The sequence below is a fragment of the Sparus aurata genome, chromosome 11, assembly GCF_900880675.1.
Source record: "Sparus aurata chromosome 11, fSpaAur1.1, whole genome shotgun sequence".
Lineage (NCBI taxonomy): Eukaryota > Metazoa > Chordata > Actinopteri > Spariformes > Sparidae > Sparus > Sparus aurata.
In genome coordinates this window covers 10,431,472-10,451,801 of record NC_044197.1, presented here as the reverse complement: position 1 = coordinate 10,451,801, position 20,330 = coordinate 10,431,472, and the positions used below count along the sequence as shown (strand labels likewise).

The 20,330-nt window shown below is 42.3% G+C and overlaps 1 protein-coding gene across 1 annotated transcript; it reads right to left on the bottom strand.

The window, feature by feature from the left end:
• Window positions 1-785: 785 nt before the first annotated feature.
• mef2b (myocyte enhancer factor 2b) lies at window positions 786-15,630 on the bottom strand. Its single transcript, XM_030433099.1, has 9 exons — window positions 15,283-15,630; window positions 11,051-11,119; window positions 8,724-8,927; window positions 8,447-8,575; window positions 8,021-8,210; window positions 6,814-6,962; window positions 6,506-6,620; window positions 5,218-5,329; window positions 786-3,949 (listed from the first exon to the last, which is right to left on the bottom strand). The coding sequence occupies exons 2-9, from the start codon at window positions 11,102-11,104 to the stop codon at window positions 3,655-3,657; spliced, it is 1,248 nt and encodes a 415-aa protein (XP_030288959.1). The 5' UTR covers window positions 11,105-11,119; window positions 15,283-15,630; the 3' UTR covers window positions 786-3,654.
• Window positions 15,631-20,330: the final 4,700 nt, after the last annotated feature.

Below are 20,330 nucleotides of genomic sequence, written 5' to 3'. Positions count from 1 at the left end.
AAAAAATGTGCCTCTTCCTGTCAGACAACATGATTGAGGAGTATCATTTGAGCTTTTCCAAGTTCCACATTCGTCAGCAGCATCCTCGCCGAGCATGACCGGCGGAGCTGCGTCCCTCTCCGGGCCCGTGACGGGTCTGTGAGCGCGTCCGGCCTGATGAACTGAGAGGTGACAAGGTTGACATATCTTTATAATCACATTAATTATGTGCATCTGTGCCGGAGGCCCTCGGGCCCCCCTCGGCCTGATCTGTGGACTGCAGTGGGCCCAGTCAGGCAGCCATGGCGGCCTGTGGTTGCTATAGAAACCAGTGTGTGTGTGTGTGTGTGTGTGTGTGTGCAGGACCCAGACATGCCCTACAGACTCTGGCCAGCCTGGTCCCAGGGGAGCAGACCAGACATGACCCCGGTGAGAGCCTCTTTTCATTTAGAGAGGAGAGGACGGAGAGATGGACCGCGGCCCCACTCTCCGCCCTGAGATGAAATGCTCGGCAGTGTGAAGTGAGAGGACGTTCTGGTGTAGTTAGTGTGAGACAACCAGCTGTGGAAATGAGCCTTTTTTGTGCTGAATGTATTTTCTTCTGAAGACATAAAGGTCTCGAGGCTTTTAAGTGGTCCATTCGTGTTCCTCTCGTTTGGCGGCTGCGTGGTGAGCCGACTGACAGGGGCCAGACATGATAATGAGGGAGTGTGTGTGTGTGTGTGTGTGTGTGTGTGTGTGTGTGTGTGTGTGTGTGTTCAAAAGATGGTGAATAAGACTAAACAAATGGACACATGAAAGCCTGATAGCTGCACAGCGGACGGCATTTTATCTGTCTTCAGGTTGCAGTTACATGAAAAATCACCTTTTTTCTCCCAAACGAAAGATAGTCAACTGAACGCTTTATGAAAAAAAAGTCAAATAAAATAAAACAGCAGACCAAAGCACAAAAAAATAAAAATCAAACCGGTTTTATTTAAAAGGAATCACAACAAATGTCAGATAAAGATACGTCCCTGTTCTATTAGTGAAGCGTTCAGCAAACATAGAAAAACTCGGACCCAAAACATCAGAATACTGATCATTTGGTTTTTCATGCTGATATTAATCCACATAACTGCGTTAGAAAATAAGAAAAAAAAGAGCAAATTCAACAGCAGCACTTGAACTTGAAGACCTGCTCCGGCCGGCAACGACCGAACCTGTGTCACGGCGAGTTTGTTCAATGTCGTCAGGGTGAACCGCTGAAGCCGCGTCTTGTCACAGAGACTCATCAGATAATGATTAATCACAGACGCTTTGGGCTGGTCCTCCCTGCTCTGCACTCTCTCGCTCATATACCCCCCCCCCCCAGAAAAAAAATCCACATTTTGAGATACAAGATGACCCCTTGTGGACGACGAGGGGAAATTCATCAATTCATATTTTGTCAAGTTGAATATGCGAAAAGAAACACAAATGGAAATCCAGTGCACAAAGAGACACGTTTACAGGTATAATAAAAAACAAATACTTGTCAAAAAAAAACACAAGGCGAGGGTTATTTCTTTAACAAATATCCTTTGAATATTTAGACTCTGTCTCATATATTTAAAAATACCCCGAGACAGTGACGGCAGTGACGCTCAGTAATACCTACAATATGTAGTTACTAAATGAACAAAACTGAATTACACAATTTTTATATTACTTCAAATCAAATCAGATCCAATGTAGACACACTTGCGACATCTTTGGCTGCTTCGGTATTTGATTGCAATCAGGGGCTGTCACCATATCAGATTTTGGCTACAACATTATTGTGGCCAAACAAATTCACAATGACGATATTGTCGCGGTATCTATACAACTGTTTTTCTAACAGTTGTTTTGTGAACAGTCAAATCTATCTCTGACGGGGTTTTTTTTGGCAATTAAATTATTCTCTAAACACGAGTGTAGGGAGGTGAAGAGAGCGTGAAAGAAAAACAACTACTATCAATTACTCACTGATTAATGGAAGGCAACCAGATGACCTTATAAACAAAAGATGAGCAAAGCATTTTCACAGGATTATTCACCCGATATTGTCATTTGCGTATCATTAGCACAATATCCAATATTGCGACAGCCCTAAGTGCAATGCAAAAGGATGATGATTAAACACTTTGGTCTTTCGTTGAAGTAGACTGTTGTGACTTTTGGTATCGATGGAGTGAAGTAAATAACAGAAACGAGCATCTTCTGCAGGATTAATGAGACTAAAAACGTATCCAAAATCAAAGTCTTACAGAGAAGCATAGAAAGAAGCCCACATCCAAGTCCCTGATACAAACTAATGCCCAGAATTGTTTTTTTTTTTTTTTTAAATCTGTCTCACATGGCGATACACACGTCCATAATGTATGTTGAAATAGTTTTTGGTTTGCTGTAAATGTTCCCCCTGTCCGTGCTGGGCACGAAAAGATCTCATGCTTTATGTACAATGTACAGTTGAGACTGGGGCCAGAAGTTCATTTGGAGCTGATAAAGAGGCTTCAACAGTGACATAACATGTAGCTTTCTGCATTCATTTTAAAATATACATTAAAAAAGGTACTTTTCCTTACAGATAAAATGTATTTTTAAAGATATATCGTGCACATTTCTGAATTAAAATGTCTAAAAACGATCGTTGTTGTGTGTTTTGTTCAGTTGTGCGCTCATATTATCCCAGAAGTTTGCTGCAATTTTCGAAGAGAAATCTGTAATTTCGCTCCTGACGGTGTGTTTTGTTTGGTCCCCCGTCGCTGTAACTTCTAGGAGAGAGTCGGCGTGAGGGGGACGAGGTCGGTGAACGAGGCTGAGCGTTACGTGAATGAAACCTAAAAACATCACCTCGCGTGGATAGATATTCATTGGCAAATGTCATGAGGACAACAACTCCCATGATCCCACACGGCTTAGGTCTTGTTTTGTTTTGATCGAGAGACCCCTGGTACCAGAAATCCCACACTGTGCATCCCAAAAGAAGCTGACATCTTGTAAAGTTACAATGTTGCTCCGGTGTGAGCTGAAAAGGAACTTTACTGAGAAAAGACTTAACTATCCCTCCAACGACTCTCAGCCATGAAACAAAAAATGCATTGTCTAAATTTCAACAACAACAAAGCTCTGGAGGCTCTGGATTTTCTCCCTCGTTTCCCCTTTCACGGCCTTTAAGGACAGGAGGAACAATTACAGCAACTTATCCATTAAATCGCACAGTTCATCCTAAAAACTGTTTTTTTTTATCATGACACTGATTTTTGGCCGTTTTGGAGAAATTCCGCTGGTCCCAACGTGCTGCTGTCGCTAACTGGTAACAGAACAAAAACCAACACATTTCAGATTGTATGTCTGACTCACATGAGCGCCACACAGAAAACTAAACCTAACCAAACAAACAAAAAGAAGCAAAATGTCTGAATGCGTCTGTCTCCTCATGGGATCAATCAAGTGATGCAGAGAAGATTCTTCATCGCTCGGGAGAGACCAGCTCTGTGTGAGGAGACAAAGAGAGGCCGTCCTCTCTGGGACGGTGGGGACAAATTGACCCCATCTCGCTATCTTCTGTGTTTTATCTGTGTGTGTGTGTGTGTGTGTGTGTGTGAGAAGACTGGTTTTGATTGAAGATAGCTGATTGAATAGGAGATGGTGTTAGACTGCAGCAACCAGCTATCTCTGCCACCCACCACTTATCTCTAACTGCCCTCCTTCATCCTGTGGGTAGCCAGCTTTGGGAAACTCCTTCGTCTCATTGGGCGGACGGGCTTCCGGAGGGGTATGGCGAGCCGAGTCGGGGTTGCTCATTGGCGAGTGCTGCCTGAGGTGGTGTCGGGGAGGGGAGGTGGGCGAGGACATGTGCTCGGGAGAGCTCCGCTCTGATTTGATGCTGAGGTTGAGGGAGGGCAGATGTGGAGAGGTGGAGGAGCAGGACTGGGAGGGGAAGGAGCACCCTCCGCTGGACATCCTGGAAACAACACGAGGAGAGACAAAAGAAATGTGTGAACATCATCAGTTCTGCAATTATTATCTGAAGTGCATCAGGTGCAGCTTGATGAGGATCAAATCAATGAAAAGATGGAATTTTCCAGCTTTGGATTAAACATTCACCACAAGGATACGTCTAAATAGAAACAACAATAAGTAGAATAAAAACAGATGTAAGAGGAACCAGATGTGACCCACTTATATTCATCAATGTGTGATTTAATATTTTATGGACAAAGTTCCCTGAATTGGCAGTTTAATTTTTTAAACAACTACGTGCAATTTTCCAATAATAAAAAGTAGTTTTAATTAGTTTGATGCATATCTTGTTAATTTTTTTTAATCAATTATCACTTATTTAGAACGTGAATACACATTTGACTCCATCCACTAATAGTATTATGACATTCTTTGTCAAGTTGTCCTTGTTTTTATATTTCATTTTAATTCTACAGTTGTTTTCAGTTTTCTTTTATTCTTCTTATTTCTTCTTCCTTTTTCTTTCCTATGTTCTTTTCTGATCTTTCTATTCTAGTCTATATATTTATTTCTTGTCACCCCATTTCTCTTAACTCTACTTTTTTAATTCAACTTTTTCTATTCTTATCTATTTATTCATTTATTTATGTATTACTCCACCTCTTTTAATTGTATTTATTGATTTATTGTTATTATCTATCTATCTATCTATCTATCTATCTATCTATCTATCTATCTTTTTCAAAGGATTCAAAGGCTTTATTGTCACATGAAATCATTAGCTCTCTATGTCTCTACCTAGTGCCGTAATGAACACATTACACATATGTCCTAGAATCAAATTTAAAAAAGAGAGAAAGTAGACAGGAAAGATATTTATTTAGTTAAATAAAAAAAAAATGTATTTATCTATCTTTTTATTCTTTATGATTACGGTGATACATTATTTCCTTTTTGTCGTCCTGTCTGACTGTTTATCATCTTGTTCTGCGCTCTAGCTGCTGACACCTGTTGTCAGTGATAACTTCATTGTCTTCTGCAGCCACATTAATGGTTTCCTCAGGGCTGATGATCGCCATCATTTTGAGCTCTGTGTGTAAAATGTGACAGTTGTTAGTGCTGTTTCGCTCCTGATGAAGATCTGATTGATTGAAATGTTGCACAGCGGGAATGAATTGCTGAAGCAAACACTGCGCGGATGTAACTTTTCTGCCTTGATACCATATTTTATCCTCACAGAGGAGCCTTATTACGCATTAATGTCCTTACCCTGGGCTTATATGAGGCCCGTGGGGCTCCTGAGGCGGCTGCGCTTGCTGCCAGGGGTTCGCCGCTCCTCGCTGTAGACTAACTGAGTGATAAAAACCAGGTTGGCTGTACTCTGGAAGGAAAGAAAAAACACAGGCATAAATTAAAATCTGAAAAAAAAGGAGGCCACGGAGATGGAATTTAATAAACCTGAATCACTCAGAGGACAGTTTCGACATTTTGGGAAATACACCTCCTCGCTCTCTTGATGAAAGTTATATAAAAAGACAGATATCGCTCTGTCTGCACTGTTGGCATAGAGCTACTGTGCAGGCAGCAGAAGGTTAGCCTAGCTTAGCACAAAGACTGGAAACAGGGGGAAACAGCTAGCCTGGCTCTGCGACTCACTTATAAACCTGTCTTGAGGGTCGAGCACATGACTGTCTCCTGGAGTAACTTCCTGTAACCGGTCACACTCAACGTCCCGCCCACAACACTAACTGATTGGTCACATATCACAAATTAACAGCCTATCAGCACTGAATAATCTGAATCTGCAAAGTAACCAGTAACTAAAGTTGTCAAATATAAGCAGTAGAGTGGAAGTATAAAGTAACAAATAATGGAAAGAAGCTCAAAATTGTACTTAAGTACGATGGACTTTTGACAAGTTTTTTACTTCAAATGTGGATCAGTTCCAAATATTGGCCCTGAAAAAAGTGTATTGGTCGATTCCATCCTGCACAAAAAACCCGTAAAACAACAAGTTGTCATTTTTGCACCTTCATTTCGTTTATGTGCCCTTGTTTCCTTGGATGTAAGCTCATATAAGGCTTCCTGCTGAGGTTGTTGGGTGTGTGATGTCGTTTGTGGCAGAGAGGGTGGTGTCACGCTTGGGACGGGTGTGGGGTGGATGTGTTGTGCCTGGTGGTCTCAGACTTTTTGACCCCACTGTCTGTAGTTACTGTGCTGTATATATATATTTTTTTCATTGAAAGCGTTTTACTCTCGATAGCACCCTAAGTTCCTCTTTTTTTATTGCTTGTTATCTTGGGATATTGTTTTCATTGTGTGAAGCACTGTGGGTTACTTTGCTGTGTGAACATGCTCCACGAGTAAGGCTGGATTGGTTGATTGAAGGTGTCAATCCTCCCCGCTAGCTCTCAGCAGGACAGCAAATTAGTGTATTTCCTAATGTGTTGAACTATTTCTTTTAAATACCTTTTCATCTGCGTTGTTTTGCACATTTAGCGCTTGAATTCTATTCAGCCTAACTTGCCCAAAAATAGATGACACGCAGCAGACGTACCAGAGGCTCCAGGAGAAGGGAGGCCGTAGCCTCCCAAATTGTGTCCCAGCAGCCCAGCCTTGCCCATGGCGACCATGGAGCTGCTGCTGTGCAGGCCCTGGTACAAGACAGCCCTCTGAAGAACACAGAAAGTCAAACATCATTAAATACATGCTGCATATCTGTGCCAGGTGAGAGTGACACAGAAAATCTGTGATGCTAACATCTACGGGCACATCGGTTCATTTTTAGAAGTCATGCAGAGTGTGTGTCACATTCACTGACATCTTTAGAGCATCAGATGACTCTGAATAGTGACAGCCACTTACAGTAGAGCTGTGGTTAGCACGTGTGGCCCCCATTCCCTGACCAGCAGCGTCTCCCCGCAGGTTCTCAGGGCCCAGGTTCAGAGGAGGAGGGCTTTTCATGTCCAGAGCTCGATTCAGGCTGCCATGGGAGAACACGGAGTAGCCGATACCTACACAGGAAGCGAAAAGAGATGTGAGCCTGTTTCACTCACAGAGGAATAATTTATTCTCTGTGATACATTCATCACCTCCCTCTGTTTCTGTCTGCAAGTGTGATAAAAAAAAAAAAACAACTTCTTCTTTTCAGTTTGACCTTCAAACTAGTGTCAGATCTTTCTGGGCCAACGGGCAGCTATTGTTTTAAGTATCAGTATCAGTTGACCCGACAGAATCCATTCATCAGCGTCAATGCTGTGAAAACATAGTACTAAAACATTTAAAGCACAACGACTGCCAGTGACATCACAACGTGTCCAAATAGTTAAAGAGTGCAGGAGACGCCGACATGACTGGCAGGTGTGATACATTCTGTACAGAAACCACAGAACTGGTTACAGCCGCTGTCACACTGGTGGAGGGCCAGTTTCACAAAACAGACATGTGTGGATTAGTGCGCACACGCATGCACGTACACACACACACACACTTCCTGTGAGTTCACAGCCAGCTGCACAGAGGGGTTGACAGTCGACATGTGAATTCAGCAGCGAGCATTTAGCCAGAACCCAGAGGAGAGTTTCCTGGATTTTCACGCAAAATGTTTCTATTTTTAAGGGAAGAAAATCATCGCTCGACATTTAAAAAGAAAAACAACATAGACACAAATGATATTTTCTCAATGTGTAGTTTAAGTCAGAGGGAAGATTTTAAATAAATGACAGTTGTGATTTGGTCACATTTTGTTTACAAAATGTAAAAAAATTAGTTAAAAAAAAAATCGATTGATTTGACTATTAGACTTTTCTCCTCTTTCTCATAAAAGGTGCCATGTTGAGCTGCAATTATGGCATGTAGCATATAGTAATATACACATATACATTATAATGATATATACTGGCTACTCTCTATATTATGTATTGTAAAATAAGTGTAATCCATCCGTTTTCATCTGTTGGTCTTGAATTTGTGAAAACCCTGACAGCTCATGTTGCAAATATTCCACTCTGTGATTACAATGAACCTGTTGATGTTTCGATCGGTCGGACCAGCGTAAGCCGGTTCTGCTCACCTGTGTGTGGAGACATGAACGCGGTGTGTGCATGTGGTGCAGCAGGACTGGCAGAGCCGGGTCTGGAGCCCAGAGATTTGAAGGCCGGGGGTCTGTGGGACGCCATGCCGGGTCCGGAGGAGTTGGGGAAGCCGTTCTCGCAGCCTGCAGACATCAGGAACTGAGCCTCCGGCGAGAGCAGCGACGGAGCCTGATGAGAAAAAACAAAACAAAAAAAACATGTGTCGTAAGAGCACAAGAATTAAAGTTGAAAAGTTGTCAGCAAGTGAAGAAAAATATATTGTGTCTGTGGACGTTTTGAGCTGTTTGTATTTCAATAAAATGAGGAGAATTAGAAGAATTCATAATAAAACAGTTTCGGGTCAGCTCAGCATGTGGGTATGTGTGTGTGTGTGTGTGTGTGTGTGTGTGTGTGTGTGGACTGACGTAGAAGCGCTGGCGAGCCACAGAGAGATCCATGCCCTCGCTGAGCGGGTATTTGTCTGCGGCCACCTGCATGCTCTCCTCACTGTCGAGCTCAGAGGCCTCAAGACCGAGGCCCTTCCTACGCAGAGTCTAATACAGAACAGAAAGTGCACGGGGGAAAATTACCCGCAGCGACAGCATGAAGATTTAGACAAGCGCAAATGATGCAGACACACATTTATACTCAGTAAACGTTAGAACTCCCGCTCCCTGCTGTGAATGAACAGACTAAGTGTACCTCCAGGATGTCCGTGTTGGTGCGGCTCTCGTGCGGCTCGCTGTACTCTGTGTACTTGAGCAGCACCTTGTCCATGTCCGTGCTGGCGTACTGGAACAGACGGTTGGTGCTGTTGAAGATGATGAGGGCGATCTCACAGTCGCACAGCACGCTCAGCTCGTAGGCCTTCTTCATCAGGCCAAACTTGCGCTTGGTGAAGGTGACCTACGGCACGACAACACACACACACACACACACACACACACTGTGAGGTCTGTGTCATCTCAGATCTAGATTACTGGTGATTTACTGGTGAGCCCCCCCCCCTCCACTTTTTTCTTTTTATCAAGTGGAATTTAAATTCCAATCGTATTTTCTATATTTGATATTTTATTCCTGCATCTATGCTCATTTCATATCTTTTTTATGTAGAAGCACTTTAAGATGCAATGCTTGTATGAAAGGTGCTTTACCTATACAGTTCATTATTAATATTTTCATTATTAATTAAGTTTTTAGCTCAACATAAAGTCAAATATGTAAAAAGATTTTTGGTATGAACTTTAATAATTCTAGGAGAAATAAAGCATTTTGACCAATTTGGATCAGTTGCTACAGAATCCAATATAATATTTTTAAAAAGTCTTTTAAAAAACTTGTCTCAAAATAATACCGCTAAAAAAAAGCTGTTCTATTATAACACACATGCCCAAAATGGACCACTCTCAAATACTAACAGTGTTGACGGTGTCTTTATATAACCTAAAATCACAAGCGGGTCCTGGAAAGGTTTTACAGTGTGCAGCAACAACACTGTCTGTCCTCAGACTCTCAGTTCAGATAAGGAAAAACCCCCAAAAAACAAAAAAAAAACCTTATCGCCAATAATCACTCAGCACTACAGATTAGATAGAGAGACAGAACGTATTTGCCAGAAGTCTGAGCGCAGTTAAACACATTATCCTCGTTGTTCACACTGATTCCTCGTGTGTTGCCAGACATGCTGACGGACGCGTGGAGAGGTTGCCAGCTAAAATGGAACATTACTTTTTTGGTAGCGCGCGACGTTGCCTCAGTATCTGGGAAATCTATGTAACTTCTCACTGTGAGGTGAGTTCAGCGTAACACACTGTATTTACAGTCACATTCATCTTCCATCGAACCGATCGGCATCAAATACATCTTCCATTTCTGCTTTAACGCGCGCCGTGCAATCAAGAGTTTGTTCAGTATGACAGAGCATCTGACCTTTTCAGATTATGTTAAATTTACGGCTGTGGGTCGTCGTTCTGGCAGTGGTGGGATTTAAAAATAGTACTGCAAATAAAAAGCCATGCATTCAAAACTTCACTTAAGTAAAACCATCTTTACTTCACAGCAAAATGTAGTTTGGTGTCAAAAGTAAAAGTAGTTCCTGTCAGTGTTTTACTATATCTGGTGTTTTTTGGGTGAATATTACTGCTGCATCTTGTATGTATAGTATGATCTAAAGCAACGCATCACATCTTCTAAGATCATCATATGCTTGTCGTGTCAAATAAATTGTTAATAAATAATTTATCTATTTAAAGTAGTATTTTCTCGAGACATAAAGGATTTCAAAAATCAACATGTTTGGAGATCTGGAGTTTTCACTGAAACGTTTAAAAATTATAATGTGAAAAAGTAACAAGTAACTTAAGCATTCAGACAAATGTAGTGTAGGAAAAAAGCACAAATTTTGCCTTGGGGATGTGTCGGAGTAGAAGTTTGAAGCGGCATTAAATGAAAACACTCGAGTAAAGTGAAAGCACCTCAAATTTAAACTCAAGAGTCGGTGTACTTGAGTCGGTGTACAGCCCACCCCTGTGTATCGGTTGCGTCCTCTTGGCGACAGAAGGCTCACACTTTCATAAATTAAGTCTTGCAGTCTCTCAGCGTGCATCTGCACAAATCTGGCTCGAGCTCTGCCCTCGATATGCGAGTGGGTATGTGATGCATGCCTGCCACAGTCGTTGTATTGTGTAACTGTGATCTCACTGCTGTCTCTCATCGTTCAATCGGTCAGTATGTGATATTTCCTCCACTGTCTTGCAGCATTCAGAAATCATGCCAACACACATTAGCCCAAACGGCTACGCACCTACGATGCAGCGCGCAAACTTATTTTTATTATCCAAATCTCTACCACTATCACGTCGCTGTCAGACACTCAGCTCGAACAATTTTCAGTCCACCGTTTTGCATCTCCTGAACTCCCTGTAGCTCTTAACACAAGGGGCTAATTTGAACCGTACCATAAATATCACGCCAGGTCACGGTTTTCATTCTTACTGTGTGTAAAAGTAATTCCTGGGATGTTGACTCACCTGTCTGTTCCTCTGGTCCAGAATACGAGAAATTTGTATTTTCTTTCTTCCCATTTTGTCTGCTGTTTTCTGCAAAAACACCAATGGAAAAAAACAACAACACAAGAATGTTATAATGACAGTACACGATATGTTTGTGTAACAGGCATTCATCCTAAATTAAAAATGAATGTGATATTCAACACAAATGTATTTCTTTCCGTCTCTTGTTTAAGGGAAATGTGAGTCAAAGGGTCAAAATCACGTTTGTGGCCACACCGGTTCATTCTTGTGTGCGTGCATCTACATTTGATCAGCAACAGTACAAATATTGACTTATATGTCTCTTTACATTCGTGCAATATCTGGTGGGAAAATTTCATCCATTCAGCTTTTACGTCCCTTCCCCCTTGGTAAAGGCAGGGTGTTTATTTTTACCACCATGAGGCGATGCGGTCTAAAGTTAGGCTGCAGGCCCAGCAGAGCACGCAGTCTGACACCCCCACAGTCTGGGTTACCCCCAGGCCAGCAGCACAGTGCTCGGCTGCACCGCACAGCCCCGAGAGACAGGGTTAAAAATACAGTCCATAGCTCCTTTTAAAGGTTCATCAGGCAATAGCTAAAACCAAACAGTCAAAGGAAAACGGTGTGTTTTTGAAAGATGGATGAAGCTAGAGAGCCACCCACTCGTCTCTCATGCACCGAAGGAAAAAAAAAAGAGGCAGGAATCGGAGGGCAGAAGGCAGAGGCATGGATGGATTGTGGTTGGCTTGAGAATGTCCATTTTTGAAGCTCACACTCGCTGTTTTTCTGTTTCTCTCCGTCTAGAAAACCCCCCCTGTACTTTCCCTGCCCCTACAGGACCATATAGAGCTGGATGCTGGAAAAGACGTAAAAATCCGAGGATCACTTTCACTCTCCGCATTGTGGGAGATGACCCTAAAGTGACTTTTTCTGCAGCTATAAATCACGTGCGCCCATAAATTTGCCCTACGTGTGAGTTATTCCCGTTTTACACTCCGCTATCAGTCAAACGACCGCGCTAAGTGGTAGTCTGACTCCGCTGACCTGACCGTATAGTGCTTCTCCAAAGCCCAGAGGAGTTTTCGCTGGTTTTCCCCCTTAATACTGGACATGTATCGGACCCCTCTATATTTAGTTCCCTGTCCCTCCTGATGGTGCCTGAGCGGATATGGCGCCTGTGTTCCCACGACCCCTACAGTGCCCGCTGTCCCTCAACGTAAGCTTGGCACACAGGCATCTGGGGCATTTCTGAAGGAATCCACCTCTTTGCCCTTCTTTATTACCTTATAAAGTCCTGTGATATCCACTGCGCTGAATATACTGCGGAGACAAGACACACCTCGACACTGACAGCTGCAGATGAACACATCAATGCCAGGGCACACAGCTAATTCTTTATAAGAGAGGGACCACAAAAACCAGTACCGGTTGGTTGCAAGGGACATGACTTCCACAAAGAATTGAACTCAGATCAAGCTGTTCTGTTTTTTTGGACCAGAAGTGAGATAATTTAACCTCGTATCAAGGCATGTAAATGGTGAGAGGAGAAGGAAGTGGGACATATGTTTTGAGCAGGGCAGAAAGATCTTTATCTCAGGGTTTTACAGAAAGTTCCTCTCCTCTCAGATAGGACCCGATCACCGCAACAGACAGCTCTGTCAGAACGCACGACTAGCTGGGTAAATATAGCTGCGATTTAGCTGTAGAACTGCATGTGGTTTAGTAGGTTTTGTCGAAGAAGACCTGAGGGCCCGAGACAGGCAGGAAAAGCCTGGCGGTGTCTAACAAAACACATCGGCTAATTCTGGACGATTTCCCGTGCACGACAACTGTCATTTGAGGTCTGTGAACGCACCAGAGCTGGTGACCTCTCAGCTCAGAGGTCGAGTCTCTCATTTACCGCGGAGATAGCTGATCCTTCACCTTTTGTATCTTCCCCTGATCGATTCATCTGCTGATTGTTTTCACAATAAATCTGTCGAAATGTTTAGAAAATGTGAAAAATGCTCAGCAGAAAATTCTCACATTTACGAAGCTAGGACGGGCAAATGTTTGACGTCTTTGCTCTGATAATTGACCGAAAAACGATGAATCCTCGCACTTCGTATCCTCATCTAGTCCTGAAAGTGCTTCCACAACACACGAACGTGAAGCAGAACCGCTGTGTGTCCTGTGATAGTGCAATAGTTGCACAATCGCGCACTACTTGCCCCTGGGTCTCGGGCTTCGACAGGGGAAAGACGACACATTTGTCAGATGTCTTCCCAGAGGCGAGACAGTGGAAAAGACTGCACCAACACACGGTAGCCCTGCGTCCCTGACATACCCTGGGAGCTCCTCGCTAATCGCCAGGGGACCTCGCCGGGGACAACAATGCACAGACAAACTAAAAAGCCCATGCATGAACAAAACGAGGTGATTCTCACACGTTCGATCGGCCCAATCACGATGGATGTTTTTCTTGCCGTAATGCATGAATGAGAAGGGAAAAATAAGTAGGGCATTTCTAGAGTACTGAGGGTTCTGCTCCAGTGGTTTTCTTTCCATGAGTCATTCAGAGCACGGTGGCTCGAAAAAAGTGTTGCAAAAACATGGTAAACACGTGTGAGAATATTAGCTAAAGGAGCTAATGGCTTTACTCGCTTCACATCACACAGAATCGGTCGTTACGTGGTTAATCTAACACAAAGATTATTTCTCTGTTTTTTTGTTAGTTTTTTTTGTTAATTCTGTCTCAGCTGACATCGTTCGTACTCTTCCATCAGCCATGCATTTGTTGTAGAATCACTCAGAGGAGCTGTAGCTAGCACGCCTGCTGCATTACACTGACACACTGAACTCTGACTCTCACTGCAGTGGTGCGGAGGACACCTAACAGAGCTGGTGTGCAGCCTTGTTTTTTTTCGCTGTTACTTCAGTTTTGTCGCTCGCTCGCGAGTCACATCAAGGTCCCATCAAGTGTTTTGAAATGTGAAACCAGGCCCCAAAAAAACCTGATTCCTGGCACCGAATTTTGCACAAACAGACACACAAATCCTCTTGCCATTCAAATCAAAACTGAAACATGCTTAGAGGGGAGGAATCCCCGAGTGTAATTAATTTCTTACTAATGTTTTGCGCTCTTGTCTGTTTAACGGAGCAACAATACAGCAGGATAAACAAATGTGTTTGTGTGTGTGTGTGTGTGTCATCTTCGGGGTCAGACGGTTCATGTGCTCGCTGGGCCTTCGCAGAGTAATGGTGAGGAAATATTTGTCTAATTTTAACAGGAGATAATTGAATTGCCTTGATATTTATGATAGAGCCAGAATAGCAGAAGTACAGCTTAACATTTGATCTTTCCTTGAAATAGACAAAAAAAAAAGGTTTCAGTGACTTAAAGGGGCACGATGTAGTTTCGGAGAGGAAACTTAAACGCAGTAATTTAACAGTTTCAATATTAATGAGTTCATAATACAAATTGGAACTATTTATCTTATCCATAACTGAATAAACAAGCTGTTCTCAGAGGAAAATAAAGTCCCAGGGAACACTGTTCGAAGCTAGAAGGGTGGCAGGGTCCGCCACATATATAAACAAAGTAAAACAGTATGAAATTGTGTAGTCCTTTAAGGACGGTTTGTTTATTCAGTTCATTAAGTGATGAAAACAAAGAGAGCGTGTTTATTTAGTCTGTTTAGACATGAAAAAAAAAATCAAAATAAATATTTGTCTTCTGATTTAAATGTCCCTGTGAGAGGTGACACACCTTGATGAAATGAGAAGCACGACTCTAAATTTAAATCTAAATTTGTCCCAACATGTTCAGCCAGTTATCTCACTACTGAGCCCAAAACACGAGAGTTATTACTGTACATGCTGAATGAGGCAACAGTTCTGAAGGATGGATTCAGGGTCACGGGATTTCATTTCACACATTCGGCGCTAAAAATAAAAACCGTAAAAATAAACAGCCAGGAAAAAAATGTTTGCGGATAATTAGACCTAATAAATTGCTGACGTCATTCAAAATAGTGCGTTTATGAATAGCCCTGTCTGTCCCTGAGTTGCCACGCATCCCTGTCTAATATAGCCCTCATCTATAGGCTGCGTTCAATGACACAGCAACAGGTGCGTTATTTACAGCTGTGTCACAAACACTGGCGAGGAAACCCCCGCTAACCTTACAACAGCACGAGACGTTTAAAAGAACTCAAAATAAACTAACAAAAAAAAAAGAGACATCTCACCTGCTCTGGATCTCCTTCTCTCTGTTCACCTCCCGAGTTTCACCCCCTCAGTTGATCGAGAAAAACAATCGAACAGGGGAGAAAAAAAATCGCAGATGGGGCGGAAAAAACACAAACAAGAAGAAAAAAAAAAAAAGCGTAATCAGTGTTCTTGTCTCGTCTCGTGTCCTGGTCTCGTGCTGTGATGTGCAGACATTCACCTGGTGCAGTAGTAGCGGCGGATGGTTCAGGAGCGCTGCTTTCCACAACAGCTGGCTACTGCAGCCCGCCTCTCTGCCACTACACACCGCCTCCTCGGCCGCGCCATTGGACGCACTCCTCCGCCTCCCATCCGCCCGCGAGCGCGCCACTCACTCACTCACTCACTGAGGGCTGACAGCCAGTTCACAGCAGAAGTTACACTACCAAGAAAGATCCGCATTACAGAGAGCACATTTGATGTTATTGTGTCCCAAATAAGGCTTTTTAAAAATGTCTTTCCTTTTTAAAAAAAAAAGTAGTTTTGACTTGTGTAGAATTTCATCACTGGAGCATGAGGACACGAGGGTGGGAAGTGGAAAGTCTCGTGATGTGCAATTTGCATACTTTCTGTTCGAAACATGAGACAAACAATCTATAAGTCTACAGCCCCAGTGTTGTGTGAAGGTATCCAACGTTATATTTAAGTAGAAAAAATAAAAATAAAAATAAAAATGAAGAAAAGTCACCCAAATTAACAGAATTTAAGTCAAAGTGTGATATTTTCATAAAGGTGCAGTATGTCAGATTCTCAGTTTTAAAACACTCTTCAACAGAATGTGAGGAAACAAGAGTTTTGACATTATGTTCAAAGACGTCCATGTATTGCGTCGCAGAGCCGTCGCCCACAGTCTGGATCGCTAGCTGCACGGCTAATTGAGCTATCTACCTAAGCACAGCTATATTTAGCAGCAGTCTGCAGTTTCTCTAGCTTTAGCCACCCACTAGTATGACTAGTATGAAAGGTGGTCAATTTTTACATGATGCACTTTTAAAGCGGCAGTCTCAAAGGTTTACGAAACTGCAATTGCGGGTGTATTTTTGGACCTCACTGCTTCCCAGAGATCCAGCGTCGCCTGTGTGATGTAAGTCAGCCTTCAGTTGACACATGGGGGCGATTTGCACCTTTTTTTTTGCACCTCTTCTGCTGTTTTATGTCTTTACGTAGTCTGTTCAGCCGTTACTGTTAGCAGTAATTTCGAAAGTTTACTCCTGACGCTGGCGGGGACCAGAATGAATAAAACTGTTATGTCGTGCGCGAACCACCAGCTCTCTCTAGCCGACCGACCACTGCTCGGTGAACGTGTCACTAACTGTGTGTCGACGCTTGTGATATTTTCCTGGGAAAGTCACCACCAGCAACCAGTGTGCATCTTTGGTATTACAGCAAATGCGAGGGCTTTCGATAAATAGTGACTTAACAGATATTTATTCTACATGAAAATAGATTATTACTTCAAGTATCAGAAGTAATTATCAGGCAATAAAAGTACATTAACATACATCTATACACTGTATATACTGTATACTAGCGGTTGGGGGATTGTAAGATTCGATCTTCAGAATTGTTCTGGTTATCAGCATCGGTGTTTTTTGTTGTTGTTGTTGTTGGTTTTAATCTGACTGCCAATAGAATAAATGCATCTCAGGTGCCCTACTTTGGCTCTGATGCTGCACTTTGCAAGGTAACATGTAACTAAAGTTGTCAAATTAATCTGGTCGAGTAAAAGTAACACATCTGCCACCAAAATGTAGCAGAGTCGGAGGCTAAGGCTGCAGTAAGATGTAAATACTCCAGTGGCGTTCGAGTACCTCAAAATTGTATGAAAGTACAGCACTTGAATGATGTACTTAGTTACATGCCATTTCTGTATAGTCAACAACATCCAAACCTTCACAGACATTACATGAACAAGTGTAAATGTGCAAAGAAAATGGGACTCACGATTGTTATGACTTTTTTATGACTGACAAAATAAGACTGAACTGTTATTAATTTTAGTGGAGAACACTTGAAGCTCCCTCTTGGACCTTTGGAGGTCGTGCGTAGACATTTTTGAAAACAAACACATCTCAAACTTGCATCGTTGTTGATTTCCTAATAATACATAGAGTAATCAAGGATTGTGGTGAGACTTCAAACAGTATTGTGACCAATTTCTTTCTTTTGGACCTCTGGTACTTGTTGGAGGAATTCTTCTGTAATCTAAAAGGGGGGTTTAAATGGGCAGCTGTGTCTGTTTGGGAAGATAATCACCAAACAATGTATAAAACGAGAGTCCAGAGTGACTCCGGAGTGTTTAAATTACTAGAAAGAGGCCACAAACTCATGAGATCTGATATGATCACTCAAATAATGTACGTGAATGAACTTGAGTAGCTCTAGAAAAAAAGGGCAACTCCACTAATTTCACACATGAAAGTGTGTTTATATGACGTATGTGGGGAAAATAGTAGTTTAAAGCCTTTTGTGGCTCCAGAGGAAGCTGCGTGTAATCTGATAAACTGCCTCCAGTGTTGTCACTCAGAGGCTAAATTACATTGTGGGTAATGTCGGCTCCAGGTTTTGAAAAGGAAGAAGAATGTGTGGGTCTGCTGTATCGATTTTGATAATTTGTTTTTAAAACTGTCCACGAATAATCCAGAAGTTTTGGTGCAACGCTAGGGCAGTGGACTGTTTTTCAAAACCGGTTGCCTATATTACCCACAATGCAATTTAGCCACTGACATCAAGGTAGGCATTTCATCAGCTTACATGCAGCTTCTTCTGGAACCAAAACATTTTACCCTTGAATACAAAGCAATGTCCATTTGTTGACTTTTGCTTTTTCTTGTTTCCTGCCCTGATAACAATCTCATGACCCCTTAGATTCATCTCACGACCCCATGTGAGGGTCTCATTCCACAGGTTTGGGACACTTACAGATACTTTCTCTTTGAAGATTATGCTCCATGGTATGTGAAAGTCTTATATTAATTCAGAATTGTGGAAAGCTGCACTGTTGTCTGCTCTTAAATATGTGAAATTTTAGGCACCACACAGCGAATCTGATTGGAACTTTAAAGCAGTTGCATACAGAATAAATACAAAACTCATTTTAACATCGACTTTCTCAAAAACATCAACTGTGTTCTGCAAAGGAGATGTCATCTTAATGCACTGTTCAAAAAAATCACCTGTTATTAAATAAACCATAACATTGGGACAAAAAGCAGTGTTACTCATTGAAGGGCTCTGCACATCATAGTGGCCCTCTGGCACAACAGGCCGTTCTTCAACCTGAGGAGGAAGGTTCAAGTGTATCAGCAGGCTTCTTCTGCTGAAGTGTCCTTTGGCAATTCACTGTTCTCAGAGGGAAAAAAAAAACTCCCCGCAGGCTAATTAACTGTCATGCGGTGTATCTATATGTTTGGTGTCTCTGTATCATCAGTATATGATCCGGGCGCAGTCACCTCGCCCCTGCATCGAGGCTAAATTCTGCCGCTGCTATGATTAGATCAGTCAAAACGCATTCCAGTTTAATTTGGTTATTAAACTGAACGCTGACTGAGGCTGCGAACTCAAACTATAACTGTACATTCAATCAACAACTCTCTGATAGTCTGCATTTGTACTAGATTGGTTGATTTTTTTATTTTTTTTTTTACAGTTATCTCTTTCAGTTTGTTCACATTCTGTCCCAGAAATTAAAGAGGAAACAAACTGTCATGTACATCTTTCTTCTTCAGCGCAGCGTGTCAAAACTGCTGCACAGACCTCAGTAGAAAACTGGCGTGCTATCATCTTAGCGTGTATATTTAGAGGTAATAACTGAATCACTGCACAAGCTGCATTATTGACTATATTTGGATGTGAGACAATGTTCTCCTATAAATAATATAGTGAGAACGTATTAGTGCACATCATCAATGGGAGACAATAACTCTGCTTCTCTCTTTCTCTCTCTCTCTCTCTCTCTCTCTCTCACACACACACACACACACTTTGAGATCCCCAAGACGTAGCTCAAACCGTGCATCTGATGCAATAGTTAGCAACATCCCTGCAGACTGCCTTTACCTCCAGGATTCATCTGCGTGGGGCCCCCAGTCAATCCGACAGAGAATAGTGCACACACGCTGTAGATGCAGCAAGTTAATCACCTGCAGCTAAAGGGGGGGGAGGAATTATTCAGTTCGCTCACTGTGCTGTTCATGTAAATGCATTCTCCATACATTCATATTCTAAAACTCGGTGAGAGCTCCATCGGCTGAACGTGAGCACGGTTATTAAATATTTCAAACGCACGAGGCGAGAGCCATTTAAGAAGAAACTAGAGAGAGAGAGAGCGAGCGATGAAGGTGTCTTTGAGAACTTTCCGTATCAAGTCCACTTTTTTTTTTTTTTTTTTCATTTTCCTGAAACTTCTCACTTCTGCTTTCGACAAGATCAGCCTCTACCCTTTTAGAGCATGCGGTGAGGCTGTCGAATGCAGAAATAGCCTCCCTGGTCAGTGTACATGTGTGAGAGCAATTGTTCACATTGTGTACCTTTTATAGCTACACTTATCTACATCTCAACAGAATGAGGGTTACACCTTGACACACACACACACACACACACACACACCAGACCCCAACCTCTAACAGAACAATAAGTCCTCTGTCACCCAGACTTTAAGTATGTCAAGGTGTTTTCCATCCAGTAGTGTGCATCTGACGTGTTTATAAATATATATAAGGTTCATATCAAGTGTCAATTTCTAATAAATCAGGTGAGTTAACTTATTACATTACATGAAGTAAAAAGTACTGGTGAAGGTTGAGGTGACTGGATGCAGTGAACAAAATAAACTTGTGCTTGTTTCCAGGGCAACAAGAGCAAAGTTAATTAGATTCGGAGAGTCTGAGGAGCTGCTAAGAATAAATAAAGGGGTATAACACACAATGAAGAGGGGTTAGCTGAGGCTACCACTGCTGCTGCGAATTCCTCAAAAGTTAGCTGTAATGTACACCTGCCCCCGGTATCACTTCGCAAAGAGACACTTGAG